The sequence below is a fragment of the Cupressus sempervirens genome, chromosome 11 (assembly GCF_028749045.1).
Source record: "Cupressus sempervirens isolate cs-2001-9-10 chromosome 11, ASM2874904v1, whole genome shotgun sequence".
Taxonomy (NCBI): Eukaryota; Viridiplantae; Streptophyta; class Pinopsida; order Cupressales; family Cupressaceae; genus Cupressus; species Cupressus sempervirens.
In genome coordinates this window covers 210,612,365-210,633,509 of record NC_143128.1, presented here as the reverse complement: position 1 = coordinate 210,633,509, position 21,145 = coordinate 210,612,365, and the positions used below count along the sequence as shown (strand labels likewise).

Sequence of the window (21,145 nt, the reverse complement as noted above, 5' to 3'; positions counted from 1 at the left end):
CACCTAAGCTTCGCTTATGGGGGGGTGTTAGTGTAGTTTTTTATTTTTCCTATTTTGCTAGGTTTTTCCTACACTTTTAATAATCTCGCTTGGATTAATAAAGCATGTCTTATTAGGTGAATGGTTGTGAAGTGTCACCTTCCTACATGTGAGCATCCATTAGCTATTTTGGGAAGATACTTTGCTATCTTTAGTCCGATAGATAGTTGCTCCTCATTGGTTGGTGTTGCCACCTCCTCCCTCTTCCTAACTTATATAAGCATGCTACCTAGCTTGTATTTGCATCTCTCTTTTTTGCATCCTCTTAATGTTATTTTGCTTCTAGCATTTGCATTTCTCTCTTAGAGACTAACTCTGTGTTGTTATTTTAATTTTGTATCATTTGCATTCATAGTTTAAATATTTATTCTTTGCACTAGTTTTCTAAGTTATTAATCTTTTCAGATTCTAACAGATACAAATGTAATCTTTTATTTATTTATTTTAAGAAATTTTGTATTCTATTGTCTTTTTGCATTTCAAATTCAAAATTAAGATAATTTTATTATTATTTTTTAAGACAAAGCAATAAGTAGTTTAATCATGAATCTAAAATAAAAATTTACATATAAATTCATTATTATTATTATTACTATTATTATTATTATTATTTATAAAATGTATGAATCATCATCAACATATTTGATGTGATAAAAATAATACAATTTCAAGATCTTTCATAAACAACATAGATTTATGAACACGTCAAATCTACCTATCAAAAATGATTTGAGCATTAAATTGAAACAAATCTAGCCTATCAAAAATGATTTGAGCATTAAATTGAAACAAATCTAGCCTATCAAAAATGATTTGAGCATGAAATTGAAACAAGCGTATAGTTGCATGAAATTGAAAAAAAATTATAACTAATATGATTTAGTTATGTTTACACTTCTTTGTTACCATGCATGTATTACCATTTCCATTTGTTTACTCAACTTCTCTATAATCTATATGCATGCATTTTGTAACTACTTACTATGTATTTAGTATTATGTTAAACTTGTCAAGCAATTCAACCTAGTATATTAACTTTGTGGCATTATAATCCCTTACATATATGAACAAAATTAATGAACATGCACAAAAAGAGAAAATAACTGAAATTGTTGAAAAACAAGAAAATCCAATAGAGCCTTCACAAAGTGAGAAATGAGAGAAAAACGTAGGTTAATTAGTAGCTTGTATAAGTTAAAATAGAGGAAAACATAGAAACTTACGAAGAAGGGAAAAAAATTAGAAGCTTTCCCACAAGATAGACAATGTTAAAGGAAACTTCAATTTTTAAAGATAAAGTTTCTTACATTAACGGAAAATCACCGAAAGTCTTACGACATTTCCGTCGAGTCTTACAAAATTTCCATCAAAAAAAAGCAAATTTGGTTAGCTTGTATAAATTAGATAGGGGAAAACTTAGAAACTTATGGAGAAGATAACAAAATTAGAAACTTTCCCATAAGATTGACAATGCTAAAAGAATCTTCAATTTTTAAAAATAATTTTTTACACATCAACGAAAATCATAAAATCGAAAAGTCTTACAACATTTACGTTGAGTCTTACAACATTTCCATTGAAAAAAATAAATTTACTCCCACAATAAACCTATCAACTTCAATATTAAGATGTTTCTCAACTTAATATTAATATACATCCTCTAATAAACCTTATTGTTTTATGCTTCATTATATACATCTATAATACGATATTCCTAACAACCATGTAAACATGAATTTCCAGTACTAGAATTGACTAGTTCTCTCTTTTTAAAGATAAAAGTTGGGACTTTATGTTAAAAAGGTATACTTAATTTTGCCTCTCATTAAAACTATATTTGTTTGTTTTTTTTTTTTTCTACTTTAAAGAAGAAACATGACCTTATCCTCATAAAAAAGCACTCTAAAGAAATAAATGTAATTTTTTTTTTTGGATAATATAGGGATTTCTCTCATTTCTTATACGTTCTAAGTAACAAGTTATTACAATTATAATTCACTTGTGACAAGTTCAAGGTACAACATTTATTTTTATTTATTTTAACAAATTTGCAATCAATTTAATTTTCATTATATAATTATTAATTGACCAAATAAAGACTGCACAATACAAACTTACGACATTCCCTACATAAAATCAAATAAAATCATCTTCAATAACTTAAAAAGGAGGGTAGTATCGTATCAAATAAATCCTTTTAAAGAATTTATTAATAGAAAGATCAATTTGATTAACCTCAATATTGTTCAAAATCATTACTAGAAAGATTTCTAGGAAATTGAATATGTACATTATTGTCAGGGGTATTCTAATTTAAGGCGGTGCTTCAAACCAGAGAATAGTCTTTTCAAAAACCAATGTAAACCCATTTGCAATGTACAATTAAGCTACTTGTATTTTACATTCACCCTCCGTATATAAAACATATGCATATTGCCACATGAAAAGGAGAAAAACATCAAATACATGCCATATTGTACAATTCATAAACCTCTCAGTCGATGACCCTGTAATTAGAAAATTATTCTTGCCTCAAACATCTTGAGTGTGCTTGAAAAACTCAACCGGCACCAAACTATCTGGCATCATAATGCTGCAGGTATAAGGATTGGCAAATATCTACCACATCCTATCACTAAATTATTCATATTTTAAAGATAGATTTGTTAAATTAATCTCTCTTTATTTTCTCACAAAAGATGAGACATTCTGAAACATGTGAAACCCTGATTGAACAAATTCACACAACAAAATTCAACCCTTCAATTACCTTTATCAGAATCCTCCCACAATAAGTCACACGAAAAGATTCAGTCTTTAGTTCCTCCAAATTGCTTAAGGCAGATTCAGATACCTTCCAGAAAATCTTGGCATTTGAGAAGATGTAAACAATATTACTCAGAATTCAAAGCTTCTGTTCATTTCACCATGTTGTGACAGCCTTCAAATGTCTGGATACAGCAGCCTCTATTCCTTCATACGAATCTAAAGTTTTAAAGATCCTGGCATCTTGACATTTCTGTGATGGCATTTGCATGTCAGGGTACAAACAACTCCATTTCCTTCATATAACTCTGAGTAAGAATCTAATTACACAGATGACCAAAGTGATTCAATCTTGAGTAGCATTTCCCTCATCTAATTTATCATCCATTGCAGCTTCAGCACTTTTCTCAGTCCTAGGAGACACATCTGGAGCATTGACCTGCTCCAAAGAAGATATCTGCTCAGCTGAAGATTCATCATTTGTCAGCGTGGTTATCCCAGAATTGCCTCCATTTTGCTGATTAGAATAGGTACCTATCTGCTGCCACATAATCTGTGCCTGAAAAAATGTCACCAAATGTGCATTATTCTAGGGTGATAGGGTACAACACTAGAAGTGCCAAGATCCAAATGAAATAATAACATAAAATATCATTATATCAGTTAAAACGCATCAAAGTCAAAGATGCGTTCCATGTATGGCCTAGTCAATCCTAGTAGGCGCCTACCCATTATTAATCTTGCAACATGACCAATACTCCAGACTCTAAATATTATCATTACTATTAAGAGGAGACTGAATATTATCATTACTGTTGAGGCAGTGGAGGATTAGATGAGCTTGTGCTGAGGGAGTAAAACACTTCATTGCACTGCTTCCTGAAAAGGAGAACCCAGATTATATTGACTCATCTCCATTTCTCTACGCAATGGTAATGATTATTACTAGTCATAAAATCATGGCAAAGGTCGTCATCATTAATAGATTCAAAAGTTTTCTGCAACAATCGTAGTGTAATCATGGATTGGAGTATCAATAGCGCATGAATGGCTACACTACCTCAAAGAAATGGAAAAAGAAAGAATGTTTGAATCAAAGAATGACCAAGACTTCGTGAACCCAGATGGTAGGCAGAGTTCAGGCAGATCTCTTTAAATCGAAAACCAGCAATTAATCCCAGCTAAGAATTGGAAACTAATATCCCAAAATCTAAAACACTCTTTCAGATGGTGCAGAAGAAAGGGGAAAATCCCTTCAAAATCCTTAAAAAAGATGAGCAGATCAAAAGTGCAAGGTGGTATGGAAATAAGAGATGCAAAACTTCTGAATTGTTGTGGAAATCACACAGAGAAAATGATAGCCTTTAGAGAATTACTATTATATTTCAGAATTTGGAGTCTCCATCTTCAGAGAGTATCTTTAGCCAAGAACCCTTCACCTGAGGATCTGCAGAAAAGAATGTGTGATACCAAAAAAGTGTTGATCAACATTTGGCTTCAGTGATGTGTGAAAGATCAATCACAAACTTCATTCCGACATGATACTTGGCTAAAAAGATAGTATTTTGGGAGTAGAAAAAACAAAAGCTAAGGTGATTCACAGACTTTGTTCCAAGATGATACTTGGCTAGAAAGATAGCATTTTGGGAGGAGACAAAATGAAAGCTAAGTAAGGCGAAGAATCACATAATAATGGCATGGAGAAAGAAAGAGAGACATTGTTGAACTGGCTAATTGTGAATCATGGACTCAAATCCAAAAAAGACTTTTGCACTTTCCCTTCAAGACCATAAAAAGGAAAGAGTGCACACTAAGAGGGGGGTTGAATCAGTTTACGGCGAATCTTAACACTTTCCAAATCTGCAAATATAACTTCAAAAACATCAAGCAAAACAACACATCCAAGAACACCGGTATTACATGGAAAACCTCCAAGGAAAAAAACCAGGGCAAGATATTGTTTTTGTTAGCTTCTTCCAAACTGTAGGCAAAAGCCCACATAAGACAGTGATCTTACAAATGTGTGCTCTAACTCACCAAAACCACCTACTTAGTATGGGGCACCTGTTGGAAGATTGGAGAGATTGTTGGAAAATTCGTTCGAAGCATGAATGTTGATGATATGTTACATTCATGACTGAGTTTATCATTGATGTCAACATAGCATGTTTGATGTCTTCTATGGTATCTGATAGAAGAACAATAGAAAGATCAAGTTGGTACGGACAACTAGTTGAGCATGGTAACCACCCGAGGTTATGGGAGATACTTCTGAGTATCCGGTATATGCAGTGAATGTCAGAAGCAGAAAGGACAAGCCTAGAAGAAGTTATATATGTTTTGGTGATGTTTGTTCTAAGATAGAGTTTACAGAGGCATGTTCTGGTGAACTTGTTATATATCTTAGCAGAGTTGATATCTTGAGGATCGAGGTTGAGGACATGAAATAGACATGTTGGTAATGACGTGGATAAGCTCGCTCCTCATAATTTTGCATGTACCGAAAGTTATTCAAGTCGCAAGGCAGAAGATTAAGGTTATCGCTAAGTGTAATGTGTTCTTAATGTGGTCCTATAATAATTAATTTAAAAGGTCTAACAACTCACTCAGGGAATTGTTTTATGGACTCGGTATAAAGGAAGGACATTTTCCTTTATCATGAAGTGTGAATATATGATTGAATGATTGATGATAAGTAGCAAAGAGTGTGGAATGCAAAGTTGAGCAGAGCAATGTGGAAGTGAAGGAAACTTCATTGCCGAGGTTTTGCTGAGTGATCCAAGGTTTGGTATTTGGATCCGAGGTTTGTGACTTGGTCTACAAGGTCTGACAGTGATTCATCCGGTTGATAGGACAAAGGAAAGAGCAAAGGAAAGAAGAAAATAATAGTAAATTACTTGTTTAAGCAGAGAGCTCTTCTTGTAGTTGAAACTACATGTTTGAGCAATGGGCTCTTCTTGCATACATTATATCACAACTCCTAATAGGGATTCAAAGTCTCCTGACAGGGACTCATTGTATTAAATGTTGTAATAGACTCCTAACAGGGTCCATCCTCTAACAAGGAATATTTATATTAGTACATCATCTTATGGGCATCATTCCCACCGAAGTTTTCCCTCTGATCAAGGGTTTCCCTAGTCAACATATCTGGTGTAATTGTCTATGTGCATCTTTGTATGGTTGTTGTTTACTTTGGTTGAACGGTTAAGTTTGTTTAATGAAGATAAATGTTTTAATTGTTGGATAATTGATTCACCCAACACCCCCCCCCCCCCCCCCCTCGCTCCTCAGTTATCTTGGTGGACTATTGTTTCTAACAATTGGTATCAGAGCGTCAGGTCCTTGAAGAAAAAGTTTAACAACTTTGAGAGATCCATGGCGAACATGTTCAGGAAAGATAGTCCGAAGTTTGATGGAAAAAACTATAACAGCTAGAAGGAAAAGATGAAGACACATTTGTTGTGTATGGGTCTGGGATATTGGATCCTGACAAAATCAGCAAAGACAATCATTAAGAAAAAGGATTTTGAAATTTGCACCGAAGCAGAAAGAGATCCTTTTATGTCTGACATGAGAGCTAGAGAAGCACTATTGACTGCAGTTTCTGAAATTGAGTACAATCAGGTAAAATCACTTGCTACATCAAATTTGATTTGGAAAGCTTTGAAAAATAGTTTTGAAGGTGATGTACATTCTAAGTAGTTGAGGCTACAAAGTTGGATTTGTGTGTTTCAAGATGCTAAAATGATGTAAGATGAATCTGTAAGAACATATATAGGCAGGATATCAGAAATTAGTAATTACTGCAGGTATTAAAGCTCAAGGAGGAACCAAAGAAGATGATGAGGTTATATGGAAGATATTGAAGACTCTAACACAACCATTCAAGTCAGCAATTTAGATGATAAAGTTGTTGATATCATGTACCAAAGATTTCACAAACGAAACATTGCTTTGAAGACTTGAAGCAGTTGAGAATGAACTTAGACAGTTCGGAGAATTGACCAAAACAGAGACAACTTTCAGTGCCTTAAATATTTGACCTAACCTATCAAGAAGCACAAGTGCTAGAGGAGATTTTGCTAGCAGCAACAGATCTGAAGAAGATAGAAAGATTGACGAAGCAGTAGCCCTTCTGGTAAGGAGAAAAAGTAGGTAGGAAAATCCTTAAATGTTGGACTGTGATGAATATGGTCATTATGCATCTAAGTGTCCTAAAAGGGAGAAAAAGTATAAGGGAAATCATAAGCCTAGAAAAGATAGAGATTGTTTGGATGCAAATGAACAAAATGATTCTAATGAAAAAGCATTAAGTGCTAATGACGTGGCAATTAAAGAAGAAATTCCAGAGAAGGTAGCTTTGGTATCACAGGTTGAAAAGAAATCTAATTGGATAATTGATAGTGGTTGTTCACATCATATGGCTAGTGATATGAACAAGTTTGTTGACTTCAAAAGTCAGGATGGAGGAATTGTCAAAGTTGGAATCAATGCAACATGCCATGTAAAAGGTATTGGACCTATAAGTCTAGATGGTAAAACTAATACTGAGGATGTATACTTTGTTGATGGTTTAAAGCACAATCTTTTGAATGTTAGGCAACTAGTAGACAAAAGTTATCAGTTGCAGTTCATAGAAATGACTTGCATGATCAAAGATAAAGATGGAAAGGTAATTGGAATAGGAACCAGCTCTAGAGGTAATGTATTTCAATTGAATCCTACTGAAATGACATGTTTGGTTCCAAAGGGAAATGACAGTTGGTTATGGCATAAAAGATTCTGTCATATAAACTTTGACAATATTGTGAGGACTAGTAGAGTTTTTGCTGTTAGAGATTTGCCGAAGATTGTAAAGCCTACTAACACAATTTGCAAGGAATGTGTTTTGGCAAAGCATAACGGAACTTGTTTTCCCAGCAAGAAGTTTACTACTACAGCGAAGTTGGAGATTGTACACACAAATGTTGTAATAGATTCCTTACAAGGACTCATTGAACTAAATGTTGTAATAGATTCCTAACAGAGTCCACTCTCTAACAAGGAATATTTATATTACTACAGCATCTTGTGGGCATCATTCCCACTGGGGTTTTCCCTCTAATCAAGGGTTTCCCTAGTCAACATCTCTGGTGTACTTGTCTATGTACATCTTTGTATGGTTGTTGTTTACTTTGGTTGAATAGTTAAGTTAGTTTAGTGAAGATAAATGTTTTAATTGTTGGATAACTGATTAAACCCCGCTTCCCCCCCCCCAACCCCCTCCCCCTCAGTTATCTTAGTGGACTATTGTTTCTAAAAGCACCACCCTCCAATAACTTTGCAAGAAAAAACTTCTCTACTCTGCTCAAAAAAACATTTGATGTATTCTGCTTAATAATTATCTGTATATTCTGCTCAACAAACAAAATCTGTAGTTCCTCATTTTTTTCATCAAACTTTATCTCTGATTTTTAAATCACTAAAAATCTTCTTCTTAAACTGCACTTTTCCTTATCACTAAAAAAAAAATCTTCTTAAATTGCACTTTCCTTTTTTATTTTCATAAATATCAAGGTTGCACAGAGACAAGGGCACTTGGGAACTTCAGAGCCGGCTATGGGTATGGATACTAGTACAGATACAAGTACGCCTATTTTTCAAAATAGGAGACAGGTGCTTGGGTACACCAATTTTTTAATATAATTTAATATTTTATAGAAAATCTGAAAATATAACGAGTCATGAAATTGGGTTTCCAAAACAAGAACAATGAAAAAGTCTACAGATGTAATGTATGTTAGCATGAATGCTAATGGTATTCCTACGGGGGAGTAGCCTAGCATTACTGGAGACATGATTCAAAGGTTGTGTGTTGCATTCATGACCGTATTTTTCATTGATGTCAACATATTGGTCATTTTGTGAAGACCAATAAAGCAGCAAACAGAGTTTGAGGTCGCACAGTTCGACGATTGAAGATGAGGTTATGCATAGTTCAGAATGTGTTCTACAGAGTGTCCTCATGATGTTGCTAAGCGTGCATGCAAAAACTTGAAGACAGTGGAAAATTATTTGAGATTTATTGAAGATAGTGTTTAGACAGACCTGTTGGTTGAGCAGTTGCTAATGATTTGATTATATCTCCTAACAGAGATAAAATCTGGTTGAGCAAGTTTGTGCAGAGGTAGAAGACAAGTTAAAGATGGCGTGATTAAGTGAGCAAGGTCAGATGTTACACGTGTGAAGAGTTATGAAGATTGTGAGCCGACAGTTTGATTGTAATTGTGAAAAGATGTAATGTAGCGTGTAAACATAATATCTTAAGATGGTCCTATATTATTATTATAAATTGAGAAAGCCCCAAGGCCGACTCAATAATTTATTCTAGGACTAAGGAAAGATTATTTCCTTGTGGTAAAGTGTGAAGTAGTGATTTAGTGATTTAGTGATGAGATTGTGTAATGTGAGTATGCGAACTTGTATGTGAGATCTCGTAAATCTGATATTGAATATCTTTTGATCAAATAAGTGTTTGGTGCAGTTGAGGCATGGTGAGCTAACAAAGAGACTATATTTGGCAAAGAAGTTGTTGTGGGCAGTCGTTTACTGGTATTTATTCTAAGAAGGGTAGTACTAAGGCCAGTTGGACAGTGAGTTCAGTGGTCTTGCCCTGAAGCTGTTTGGACAGTGGGTCATTCTGTATTCCACAACTCGTAACAAGGTTGGAATCTCCTAACAAGGATTCAAAGTCTCCTAACAGCAATTGATATGTACTGAATGTATTTCATTGGCTCCTAATCAAGTCCATCCTCTTATAAGGAACTTATATATTAGTACATTATTTTGTGGGTACCATCCCCATCGGGATTTTCCCTCTGATCAAGGGTTTCCCTAATTAACAAATCTAGTGTTATTGTGTATGATAATCTTTCTTTGGTTGTTGCATCTATTGTTTACATGTTTTGGATTTAATAAGGATATAGAGAGTTGTTTTAATCAAATTACGGATTCACCCCCCCGCCCCACCCACCCACTCTCAATTATCTTGGTGGACTTTACTTTCTAACAATATTTTGTTTTCAGTTTCAGATTTGGAGATGTAATATGCGTAGGGAAGGAAAAGGGGTGTCTTTCAGAATTCAAAGGAGTACCCAACCCATAATTAGCTAGAACAGTTTAGTTCTGAATAATCAAGTAGATGATGGAATGACATTTGTATTTAGTGTGATTCATGGAGAATACTCAATACAGTTAGAAAGCATGGATGCTCAATTTAGAAGCTAATGAAACACTATAGGGCATCATCATCATGCCAATTCTATCTTTAAACTTAGATGCATCAACAAAAAAAGAAGGGCATAAAGTTGGCTGACAAAGAAACTAATGACAGAGTTTCTAGTCAAGCTATGCGTGATTCTACAGAGTAAAAAGAAAAACATGGTAGCTGACAGAAACCAGCCCGAAGGTTTCCTTAAAGCTATGCCTGCCACAAAGGAGATCATCTGCCACCCTCCTATAATCAATATCTTCTAGTTTTGGTGATCCTATACTGCTGGAAACGTGGTGTAACTAAAACCATCTAAGATTAACATGCGGAGGTTAAAATATTCGATAAGCATATGTAGGATTTGAGAATGTAAAATAAAAATATTTGAAGGCTGGGGAAGGGCCATCTTTGTGGATTTTTAAAAAATGCCTTTATTTACATTAATTCATTTTATTAGCAGTGTAACTTTGTTAAATGGCCTCATACAAATATTGAAAAGAAAATCATTGCTTTATTATCATGTATTTCTGTACAAAAACTCCAATAATATGCTGCTCTTACTAGCTTTCAAAAATGGCTATGAATCCGCAGAAAACTTCATTTCTTCAAAGATGGTTAGATAGCTCACTTAATATTTTAAGACCAAAAGCTTACAGACCTTGTACACAATTTATCCTGCAAGGTTTCAACAATATCTTGCTGTGAAGAGTTTTTGATCTTATGTGCATGTTAATATAGTTTACATTTGATGTATTTCCATAAATTTGCAGCCCTTGGACATTATTTTAAGATTTGTCTGTTTGTCAACCATTTTGATATTGTTTTGTTGCACCAGTTTCATGCATTTTATTTCAAAAACTGCAGAGCTTACTGTAGTGCCAAAAAAAAAGTTGTTAACTACAAAAAGAACTACAAATATCTTGTCAAAATTAGATACAAGAAGAAGATTTTACTTCTGCAATCTGTCCTCTTTAAAGTGTCGTGTGAGAAAAATGTTAAGGTTGTAGCTTCAGTCGGATTGATTCGATCTGAGATACATTATTGTTATTGGTAAATCATCATTTCCTGTATATACTTATTCATGTTAAATAATATATATTATTAATTAAATGATGATTAAACCATAGAGACATGTCTCCTCTCATATTTATATGAGATTGAAATCTGCATTTGGAACACACCAATATAATGGCAGTGTAATTACATTTGTAGAAAACGATCCATAACATCTTAACATGGTATTAAAGCCAGGCTACAAATGTAAGAAATGATAGAAAAGTAGGAAGAGAGAAAAATGCAATGCAAGGCAGACTTCAAAAGGAGTGCAAGAGAAAGAATATTAAAGAAGATTTTAATAAAACAAATGAGATACCATATAAGTCGACTGGAAGGTAGAACTACATGGAATACGGACAGCATAGAAATGTAGGAAGTGACAGTTGAATTACAGATTAAGGAACTATCAAAGGTATTCATTCTGATCTGGAGACGAGCAAAGGCATCGACAAGTCTTAACGGATGCAATTTATAATTCAGAAACGGAATCATACAGAGACCACGAATGACGTCACAAGCATGGCAGATTCATCAATAACAGATGTTTAAGGAAACCTTGTTTTATTTAGTGGGCAAACAATTAACCATGGAATGTCGTCACCATATACACAACCTATGGCGTTAAACACAGGCGGTGGGAGACAAATCTTAAGCGTGAGCTGTGGTGGTTGAGAAGATACACTTTATCATTGAGTTTATTGTGATGTTGTGAGTCATCTCTTTGGAGTCAATTCAAATACTTATAGAGCCAGAGCTTTTCTGAGCAGCCAAGCTGAGAGAAATCCCAGTCCATGCGAGGACAACCATGAAAATCACAAGGAAAACTATTTTGTATGTATTTTTTAGAATATGTCATGTCCTCAATGACTGATCATCTATGTCACAAGGTTCGCCGGATTTCTGCCTTGGAGTTCGAAATTTGGCGAACATTTTAAAGAGCTAGAAAATTCGAAAAAATTCGTGTCAAATTTGCAGAGCAGTTGGCCAGTTTTTTTGTTAAGTAATTTTAAAGCATTTTTCGTTTAGGGTTTTGATCCACTGGTTTCAATAAAGCGCAAATCTGCAAATATAGACAAGCCTGGAAAGAGAGCTTGTTCAGCCGCAAAAACTAGACACAGAGATCCCAATGCTTCCCACCAGCCATTCGATTTTCATTACTACCAGCATTTGCAAAAACTATCCTTACGCAAAGAATTAGCAGTTTTCTATCTGTATGCCTACAAAGCCCACCCTATAAGGCATTTAAATCTTCATGCACCCACCACTGGACTTTTCCATTTTGGTCTCAACAGTTCTATTTCAAGTTTTTTCTTCAGAAATTTTATCACGATCATGCTGTATGAAGTGTTTTAAAGTTTTAAAGTATATTTATTAAAACTTGGCATTTACATTTTAATTAGCTTTATTATTAATATTTTTTTATTTCTTTTCAATATAAATATTTGATATTCAAGATGTAATATTTTGGTACATTTAATTTTGATATTAAATTTAAAAATATAATTTTTAATTAGTTTTTAAAACTTTTTATGTTGTGATATTGCTATCAGGATTTAACTGTGTGATATTGAGTCAAACTCATTGATATTAAATTAAAAAATATAATTTTTAATTAGTTTTTAAAACTTTTTATGTTGTGATATTGCTATCACGATTAACTGTGATTCATCTCCTACTTGTTATGTTATTAATGATTATAGTATTTATAAATTATGTGTTTCTTTATATAAAGTGTTTTTTACAGTTTATATTTTATAAATGTTAAACTATTTTGATATTTTATAAATATATTTTTTAAATATTAAATTTATATAAGGTGAATTTAATGTCGATTTTTTTTCGAATTTTCCACTCTGTCAAACTTCATCCGAATTTTATAGTTGGTGAACTCGAACTCGAACTCGAACCTTGTGACTTAGTTGATCATGACCTCAAACATTCTGGATTCAGTTATATTTGTTTTGATTCATATCTGGTTACATTTTGTGATTCATGAAATGAGATGGACGAAAATCAATGCTGATATATCTGGATTAAGTTGCTTTTGATGTGCATCATTATTTCATTTCAGATCACTTTTGTGATCTATCACAAGATGAAACAGAAATGAGCAATTAATAAAACCTCCCATCTATAAGAACTTCACTGTTACGAAGCGCGATATAAGGGAGCAGTCAGTGCCCACAAGAAGTGACTTCTCAGTATGTACATGCATTTTTGTATGGCCATTCCTAGATCCAGGCCTATACGTTGTACTGAAATTCATATCACTTGGGAATCATCAAATTTTGTGTGGATACACATATATCTTTGATTTGAGAGCAGATATATCATATTACTAATCACTGGAATAAAATTTGTTAATGTTTGCTGGTAGCGACATTTGTTTTAGGATGAACAATTGTTATATAGGATGTAACCCATTATTTCAGTTGAAGGGGAACATTCAAGAGGTATAATGGCCAACATAGAATGGTTAGAGGATAGATATAATACCCACGATAACAAGATGATTATCCAGCCATGTTTATTATCCACTATAGCTGCATCATTGCTTTTTCCGGGGATGGGAGAAGATAATGTTGGGAATTAAATAATATATTTTCTTAGTGCAAATTTATTACCATTATGGAAACGGTTGATATTTTGTCATGGGCTCAATAGTCAACTAGAAATATGAGGCATTTTCTCTGTTGGACATGGTTGTATATCAATATTTGAAAGTCTTAAATATTTAATGGAAAGTCACATTGGAAAGTTAGTTTGATGGATGTCTGCAGTTAGGAATTGATTGAAACTTCCTAACATCCCAAGAAGTCCCAGTGCTTCACCCCTATGAGCATCACCTAGATCCAATGAATTTTAAGTGTTCCATTTATTCTCATGAGAGATGGATTCATGTTGAATCACTACTCATGAAATATGGGTCAATGAGTTTGACTCAAAATCACATAGTTAAATTATGATAGCAATATCACAATTTGACTTGCTGTGGAAATTCTCTTATTTATCAATTGATGAGCCTAAGGGGCTTTCTAATGAATGGTTCATATGGCACAACACTTGGTGAAGATTTTGCAAATAGGGTTGCAAGCTTTGGGTTTAACCATGGAGGAAACTCCGTAGTTGGCGTGCTCAGGCTGGAGTAGTACTGGGATGGGTGACCTCCCGGGTAGTCCTAGTGCTTCACCCCTGTGAGCATCACCTAGATCCAATGAGTGCTAAGTGTTCCATTTATTCTCATGAGAGATGGATTCATGTTGAATCACTACTCATGAAATATGGGTATGAGTTTGACTCAAAATCACATAGTTAAATCCTGATAGCAATGTCACAATCCTATAGTCAGCCAAATATCTCTTAGAAATATTATGCATTCCTTGATTCAAATGAATGGAATTGAGATATGTAGAATGAAAGTAATGAAAAGAATATAATTGAAGTGGAAAATAAAAGGGAAATTAGAAAACCATTAAGAAAGACAATAAACATATATTATACATCATTTAATCAGAATGGTAGATTAGCAAAAATTTACCAACTATAGTTAGTCCATGGAATTATAATATTACCCCTCAAACATAGCTTACTGGCCTTTGTAAAGCAATGAAAGAGGAGGAGAATAGTTGTGAGAAAACAATAAATAGGAGTAATACCGAGGAACAGTGAGAAAACATTGATGTGGAACATAATTTATAATTGGGAAGCATAAATCACAACTTATATAAGGAGTGTAGTAGGTTGGCTCATATATAAAGAACAGCTAAGTCCCAACATCAAAATTTATCTATCAATCAGATCCTTTTATATACTTTCTGAACTATAGTGTAATCAATACACTGTTGACAAGATAAGCAGTAAGGAAATCTATCATGTATAGCAATAAAAGTTGGAGCATATATATTTGTCCATCGACAGCATTTATTTCAAATACTTAAATCAGGGGAACTTCATAACAAATAAGCATGTATCTTAGTCCCAACATGGGACATTACAGTACATCAATCATAAACAAATTTAGAACAATGATTATTAAAGAGGTGAAAATAGTCTGAAAATCAAATTACAATGATTTAATATACTTCATTACAAAATCTGAAGAGATGACTTATAAAGGAGCCACTAGTATTTACAAGACATCGGGAAGACCTTGGTCTATGATATACTTGGAACTCCTTCAAGTATAAATGGAGAATAAAAGTGTAAATGATTGAGAGTTCAGACTTGATAGAGAATTAGGTACTACTTGCATCTCCATGATGGAACAATTCTAGGATGGTCATCTTTCATGCTTCACCTATATTCCACATCAATTGAGAACAAAAGTGCAGCTTCAAACTGGAGGAAGAATTGCAGCAGAAGTTTTGCATGACATAGGTACAAATATATTGACCTGCAGAGGAACTTGCCACATGATATCCTTACTCATACAAGGGTCCATAAAAGATACATCAAGCTTGTCCCCAAACTATGTGAGATCTACCCTCAAGTTTTTTAAGCAAGGTGACACATACAATGAAGGGTAGCAATACCAAGTCGTACTTCAAACAAGGAGTACTTGGATTGCTTGGACAAAGAAACAGATTGCATTGGGAAGGATGTTAATGAGTATCTTGAGGGATAATCTGTTGCAAAGAGGAAAAAGATGAACATAAAGTTGTTTAAAAATATAAGAGTGGGAATTTTACATTGTGGGGGTACATGATTACAAATGTTTCATTCCCACTTAAACCATCTTTAGAAAAGAGATGTTCCACTCACAAATATCTATAGAACCTTATGTACATATAAGTATTTATTATTCTTAAGTATTACATTTATCTACTCATTATAGTCTCTCTGTCATTTGCAGTTTTATATGTACTATATGAGTTATTTTTTTCCTTTGTATCTGAAGTTGATCTTGCAAGAAAAGAAGAATGGCACATTAGGCAGCTTATGATAGTAATATTAAGATAATATCTTATACTTTCTATAACGGTCAACTACTTGTCTGTAGTCCGTCTTTCAGTCTAGATAGGAATGTTTCCTATCCTGTCTCTTTTGTGTTCAGTCTAGATAGGAATGTTTTCTATCCTGTCTTCAGTTTTGTTTCTAGTTCCGTCTTCGGTCTACGTTGTTTCTTTTAGAAACATCGTCCTTGTAATTCTTTATAAGGAACACATTTGTTCCTTTGTTAATCAATCAATCATCCGGAAATCCGTTAATCTGCCAACTCTTCTTGAATCTTGTAACATGGTATTAGAGCTATTACTTAATTTTTTCGAAAAAAATTATAATTTCTTCATGAAATTATTTGTTTAAATTTTTTCAAAATTATTTCTGTTGAATTTCTCTAAAACCCGCTTAGGGTTTTCGGCCTAGAGAAATTCCCGAACTCGGGTCTGCCTTTGTTTGTTCAGCACACTCTAGCCCCATTCGTCCATGCACATCGATCCTTGAAGAAAAATCTGCCATTTTTTATCAAGAAATCTGAAGTTTTTTCAAGCTTTTTTCAGCTAGGGCATTTTTTTTCGAAACCCTAATTTTTGGGGTCGAAAAAATATTTTGTTTGCAGATTCTTGGTGGGTTTTGCGAGAGCTCAACTAGGTTGTTGTCCGTTTTTTCTAGGTGCCTCAATTTTTGTGCCTCGATTTTCGAACCAACGGATCCAAAAAACGACAGCAGATTCCTTTTGGGTTTTCCAAGCTCTCTTCTGGGTCATTCTCTAATTCTTCTGGGTCTTTCATATTTTTGCCTCGAAGAACGTGCCTTCACAGATTTTCATAGTTTTTCATTGAATAACGTGCCATGGCATCTCTGACAAATATTCTGCTCGAGCATAATTCCAAATTCAATGGTCGCAATTATGGAACCTGGAAGCAGCGCATCATCGCAATCTTCGAATATCGAAACACCGATCAACTTGTTCTAGGTGTTAGGCAGCGTCCGACTTCTCCGGGTCCTGATCAAGGCGAAGCTACATTTTTCGCCTTCTGAATCTGTTTCTGTTTTTAATGGGTTTGTTGATTTTCTCCCCAAAAATCATTTCAAGTTGTCTGTAATACGCAAGGTTGTGTGAGATTCTGGGTTTGTTGATTTTCTCCTCAAAAATCATTTCAAGTTGTCTGTAATACGCGAGGTTGCGAGAGATTCTGGGTTTTACCGTTTTTTCCACAAAAACGAAGTTTTGTAATCTATTTTGAGTCATAACACTCTTCTGGCAAAGCTTCTTGATTTTAGCATTCTGTAGATCCAAGGAGGGTCTCAGTTATCCCAGAATGTTCCGACATTCGTACGTTGACCATTAAGGGAGGGTATTAAGATAATATCTTATACTTTCTATAACGGTCAACTACTTGTCTGTAGTCCGTCTTTCAATCTAGATAGGAATGTTTCCTATCCTGTCTCTTTTGTCTTCAGTCTAGATAGGAATGTTTCCTATCCTGTCTTTAGTTTTGTTTCTAATTCCGTCTTCAGTCTACGTTGTTTCTTTTAGAAACATCGTCCTTGTAATTCTTTATAAGGAACACATTTGTTCCTCTGTTAATCAATCAATCATCCGGAAATCCGTTAATCTGCCAACTCTTCTTGAATCTTGTAACAAGTAACCTCAAAGAAGTTGTGATCAGGCTGGATAAAGTGAGGCTCTTGAACCAAATATCTTTGATGATTGAGATTATGAGTATCCTTATACAGTTCTTCAAAGGCAACGCAAGAGCTTAGAAGATTGATAATCAGAGGGAGTCTAGAAATACATGTGTGTGACTACATGATTTTGATGGGCCTAATCTTGTGTGCATCATGAGAAAGTATTCACTTATCACTAGAAAGTTGGAAGATCGATATCAGATTTAGAGTGAGTCTGACAGGCATCCTTGGGGGAAGAGAGTCTTTAAGGGAGTAAATAGTAGACCTGACTTCCCAGGATCACTGTTTAGAGGGGGAATTTTGAGGTGCAATCCTTTGTGAATGATATCTTCTCTATGACGGAGAAGTTCTAAGTGAAATTCCTTGTTATGAAATCTTCTCTGTGAGAGAGAAGTTGAGGTGAAAGTCCTTGTTCCACCCTTTGGCTTGGTTCATGGTGGTTACTATTTTGCATATGTGGATTATGTCATGAAAGGTGACGATCTTTCATTGATGTATTTTTAGAGGATTGCTATTGTAAGGTGACAGTCTTATCAATAGCTTGACCTATTATCATGACAGACTACATTAAGTTGTTGTCCAAGAGTGTTGGTAGTCATGATAACAAACATATCATGATTAGACTTCATTTGTTGTCTCGAAGTGCCGAAGGTCATGATAGTTGTCATATGATAGAGACCATGACATTGTGATTTCTTGTTATCTGATAAACTACATTAAGTTGTTGTCCTGGAGTGCCGGAAGTCGGACAACTCATATCCTACTTGGATATAACATATTCTTTTGGTAGGCATCAAGGATTTTTTTTATGCCAATGTACATACAAAAAGAATATAAGTATGATGAATATCATATGATTGATATTTCTTGTTGAATCATACTTTGGATGATATTGAAAGATAACATCTAAGTTGATTGATATATGTTGATATCCTTAAATGCTTGAGAGCATAATGTGTAATACAAATCCTCCCTAGCTAAGAGGGAGTGTTAAGGTTCAGTCGGATTGATTCAATTTGAGATACATTATTGTTATTGGTAAATCATCATTTCCTATATATACTTATTCATGTTAAATAATATATATATATATATATATATATATTGTTATACATATTATTATTTTTGTTAATATATTATTATTAATTAAAAGATGATTAAACCATATAGACATGTATCCTCTCATATTTACATGAGATTCAGATCTGCATTTGGGACACACCAATATAATGGCAATGTAATTACATTTGTAGAAAACTATCCATATTATCTTAACAAAAAAGAATCCAACATCAATTACTTAAAACGGGGTGGATCTGTGGATGTAGATAAGAGAAGAAGTTGTTAACTATCATGAATTGTTGAAAAGAGGAAAAGATGAGAAACGAATTGTGGATTTTTAGAAAAGACTCATTTAAAGAGATTCCAAGATGTATGAAGGACAGTTGGATTGATGTTCTATTTTCCTAAAGAATGACCTCGTATTTTCTATGGGGATATTTCCAAATGAATCCAATATCAACATGAAAGTAAATAAAAAAAAGGTTGTGACTAATAAGGCTGATGAAATTCACTCAAACAAATCCAATATCAATATGAAAAATGTAGAGAACAAAGGGTGTACCAAATACCTGATAAAGTTGATGAAATTTACTCAATGCAATGTGTTCCATCTCCTGAAGTCCACTTATAAGGTAAATCCTGCCAGGATCACCAACCAAGCGCTCTGTGGGATAGGTTGTTTCATCCAAATTTAAGGCCAGCTTGTCAGGTCGTCGGAGTAGAAGCTGAAATGTGGGCTGTAGTTCATAACATTGCTCAAACAGTGAACGACGGCAAAACACATACAACCCCAAGCGCGCACGAGACATGGCAACAACAAGCCTACGAACATCTCGAAGGTGTCCTACAAATCGAGTCCGGACTAGAGACAGCAATATATAATCATTTTGTTGACCTTGGAACCTATCAACAGTTGATATCTGTAACCACAAAATTATGGTTCTAATCATAAAAAATATTCATGAAAACGACCAGAACAAAACAACAAATTTGAAATGATCAAGCCATATTTCCACACCTTGTTGGGTGACCCAATAAGGGGATGTGAGGCACATCTTTGCCTGACAACATCCCGGATCAAGTGTTTCTGACCTTTGTAAGTTGTCAAGATTGATATTTTACTCGCAGGGTAGCCTAGCAATCGCATGTACATATAAACACTAACTATATACTCTGCTTCACCAAGATTCTGATAAAACCAGGGAACAGGTGCAGATTCACCTTGACCATTGTGATCAGGAACATCTACAAGTTGATATTCATAAGAAAAACCTGCATTTGCATGGTGAAAAACTCTCTCTCTTTGCACATATGGTAGATCACCCAATTCTCTATACCTCCAGTTATAAAGCTTTGCAATACTTGGCCTTGCTCTACCTTGTGCATTAAGTTCTACATATGGAATTCCAAGGCGCACAAACCTAGTGAACAGACTCTGGTCCATATGGCTATACTTTTGGAAAGCCATATTTTTAACTACAGGTGGTAATTGATGATGATCGCCAATCAATATACAGCGCTTGAGCCTAGCATGACCATCTTCCTGCCTTTGCAATAACATAGGTATGAATGTCTCTATCTCCAAAATCTGTGCACTTTCTTCCATGAGCAAATTGTCATACTTGAATCCTAGCTGAAGAAAATCTTTTCTTTTCAAAGCTGCATGTGTACAAGTCATAGCAACAATTTTTGCCTGCTTAGTCATCAAGTAATTGGCACGGTCAGCTGTCGACTTGAGTAATTCAAATGCCTTGCACTCTTCAAGCTCTTGAAACATGGTACTGAGATGGCGAAAGCAGCCCTTCGCTGCACGCATGTCTCGCTCAAATGACTGGCCTGTAAAAACTGGTTGCGGTGTGTCTGAAAAGAAATCACTGAATGGAAATCTATCTTTCACAAAACCAGGTTTATCTTGATTGCCTTCACATGCAGCAAGAAAAAGCTCCCAACGTGAGAAAACATGCAGTAACCAGAAATATCCTGCAGTTTCACATGTATATGCAACATCTTCAGGCAGCCCTAAAGTTTTTGCAAGCCGTTCAACTTCAGCTAGTAATTCCAGTCGTCGTGCTAGCATAGCATTAACACGACCTTGTCGACTAAAGTCAAGATCTGTTGCTAATTCCTGCTCACCTTGTCCTAGACGAAGAAGGTACCGAGCTGGAACATCCCTCTGCAAATGTTAATGGAGTTAGGAATATTAAAGAAACAAAGGTAAATTAAGCTTTAAAGGTAGCAAGGCCATTAAATAATGTAAACTAGCATTACATCATAAATGCCTTCCCTTGATAGTTAGTCAGTCTAACAATTGTAACATATGTGCCTTCACAAATCAAATTA

General features: G+C 34.5%; 1 protein-coding gene across 1 annotated transcript in view; it reads right to left on the bottom strand.

Annotated features, from left to right (window-relative positions):
* Positions 1-2,455: 2,455 nt before the first annotated feature.
* The window catches only part of EMB2765 (P-loop containing nucleoside triphosphate hydrolases superfamily protein), a 118,365-nt gene continuing 99,675 nt past the window's right edge, over positions 2,456-21,145 (bottom strand). Inside the window, exons 13-15 of the mRNA XM_089811948.1 lie at positions 19,824-20,978; positions 19,375-19,725; positions 2,456-3,364 (exon numbers count right to left, since the gene is read on the bottom strand). Of these exons, the coding sequence (XP_089668074.1) occupies positions 3,152-3,364; positions 19,375-19,725; positions 19,824-20,978 (1,719 nt within the window). The 3' untranslated portion in view covers positions 2,456-3,151. The remainder of the gene's footprint in view (positions 3,365-19,374; positions 19,726-19,823; positions 20,979-21,145) is intronic.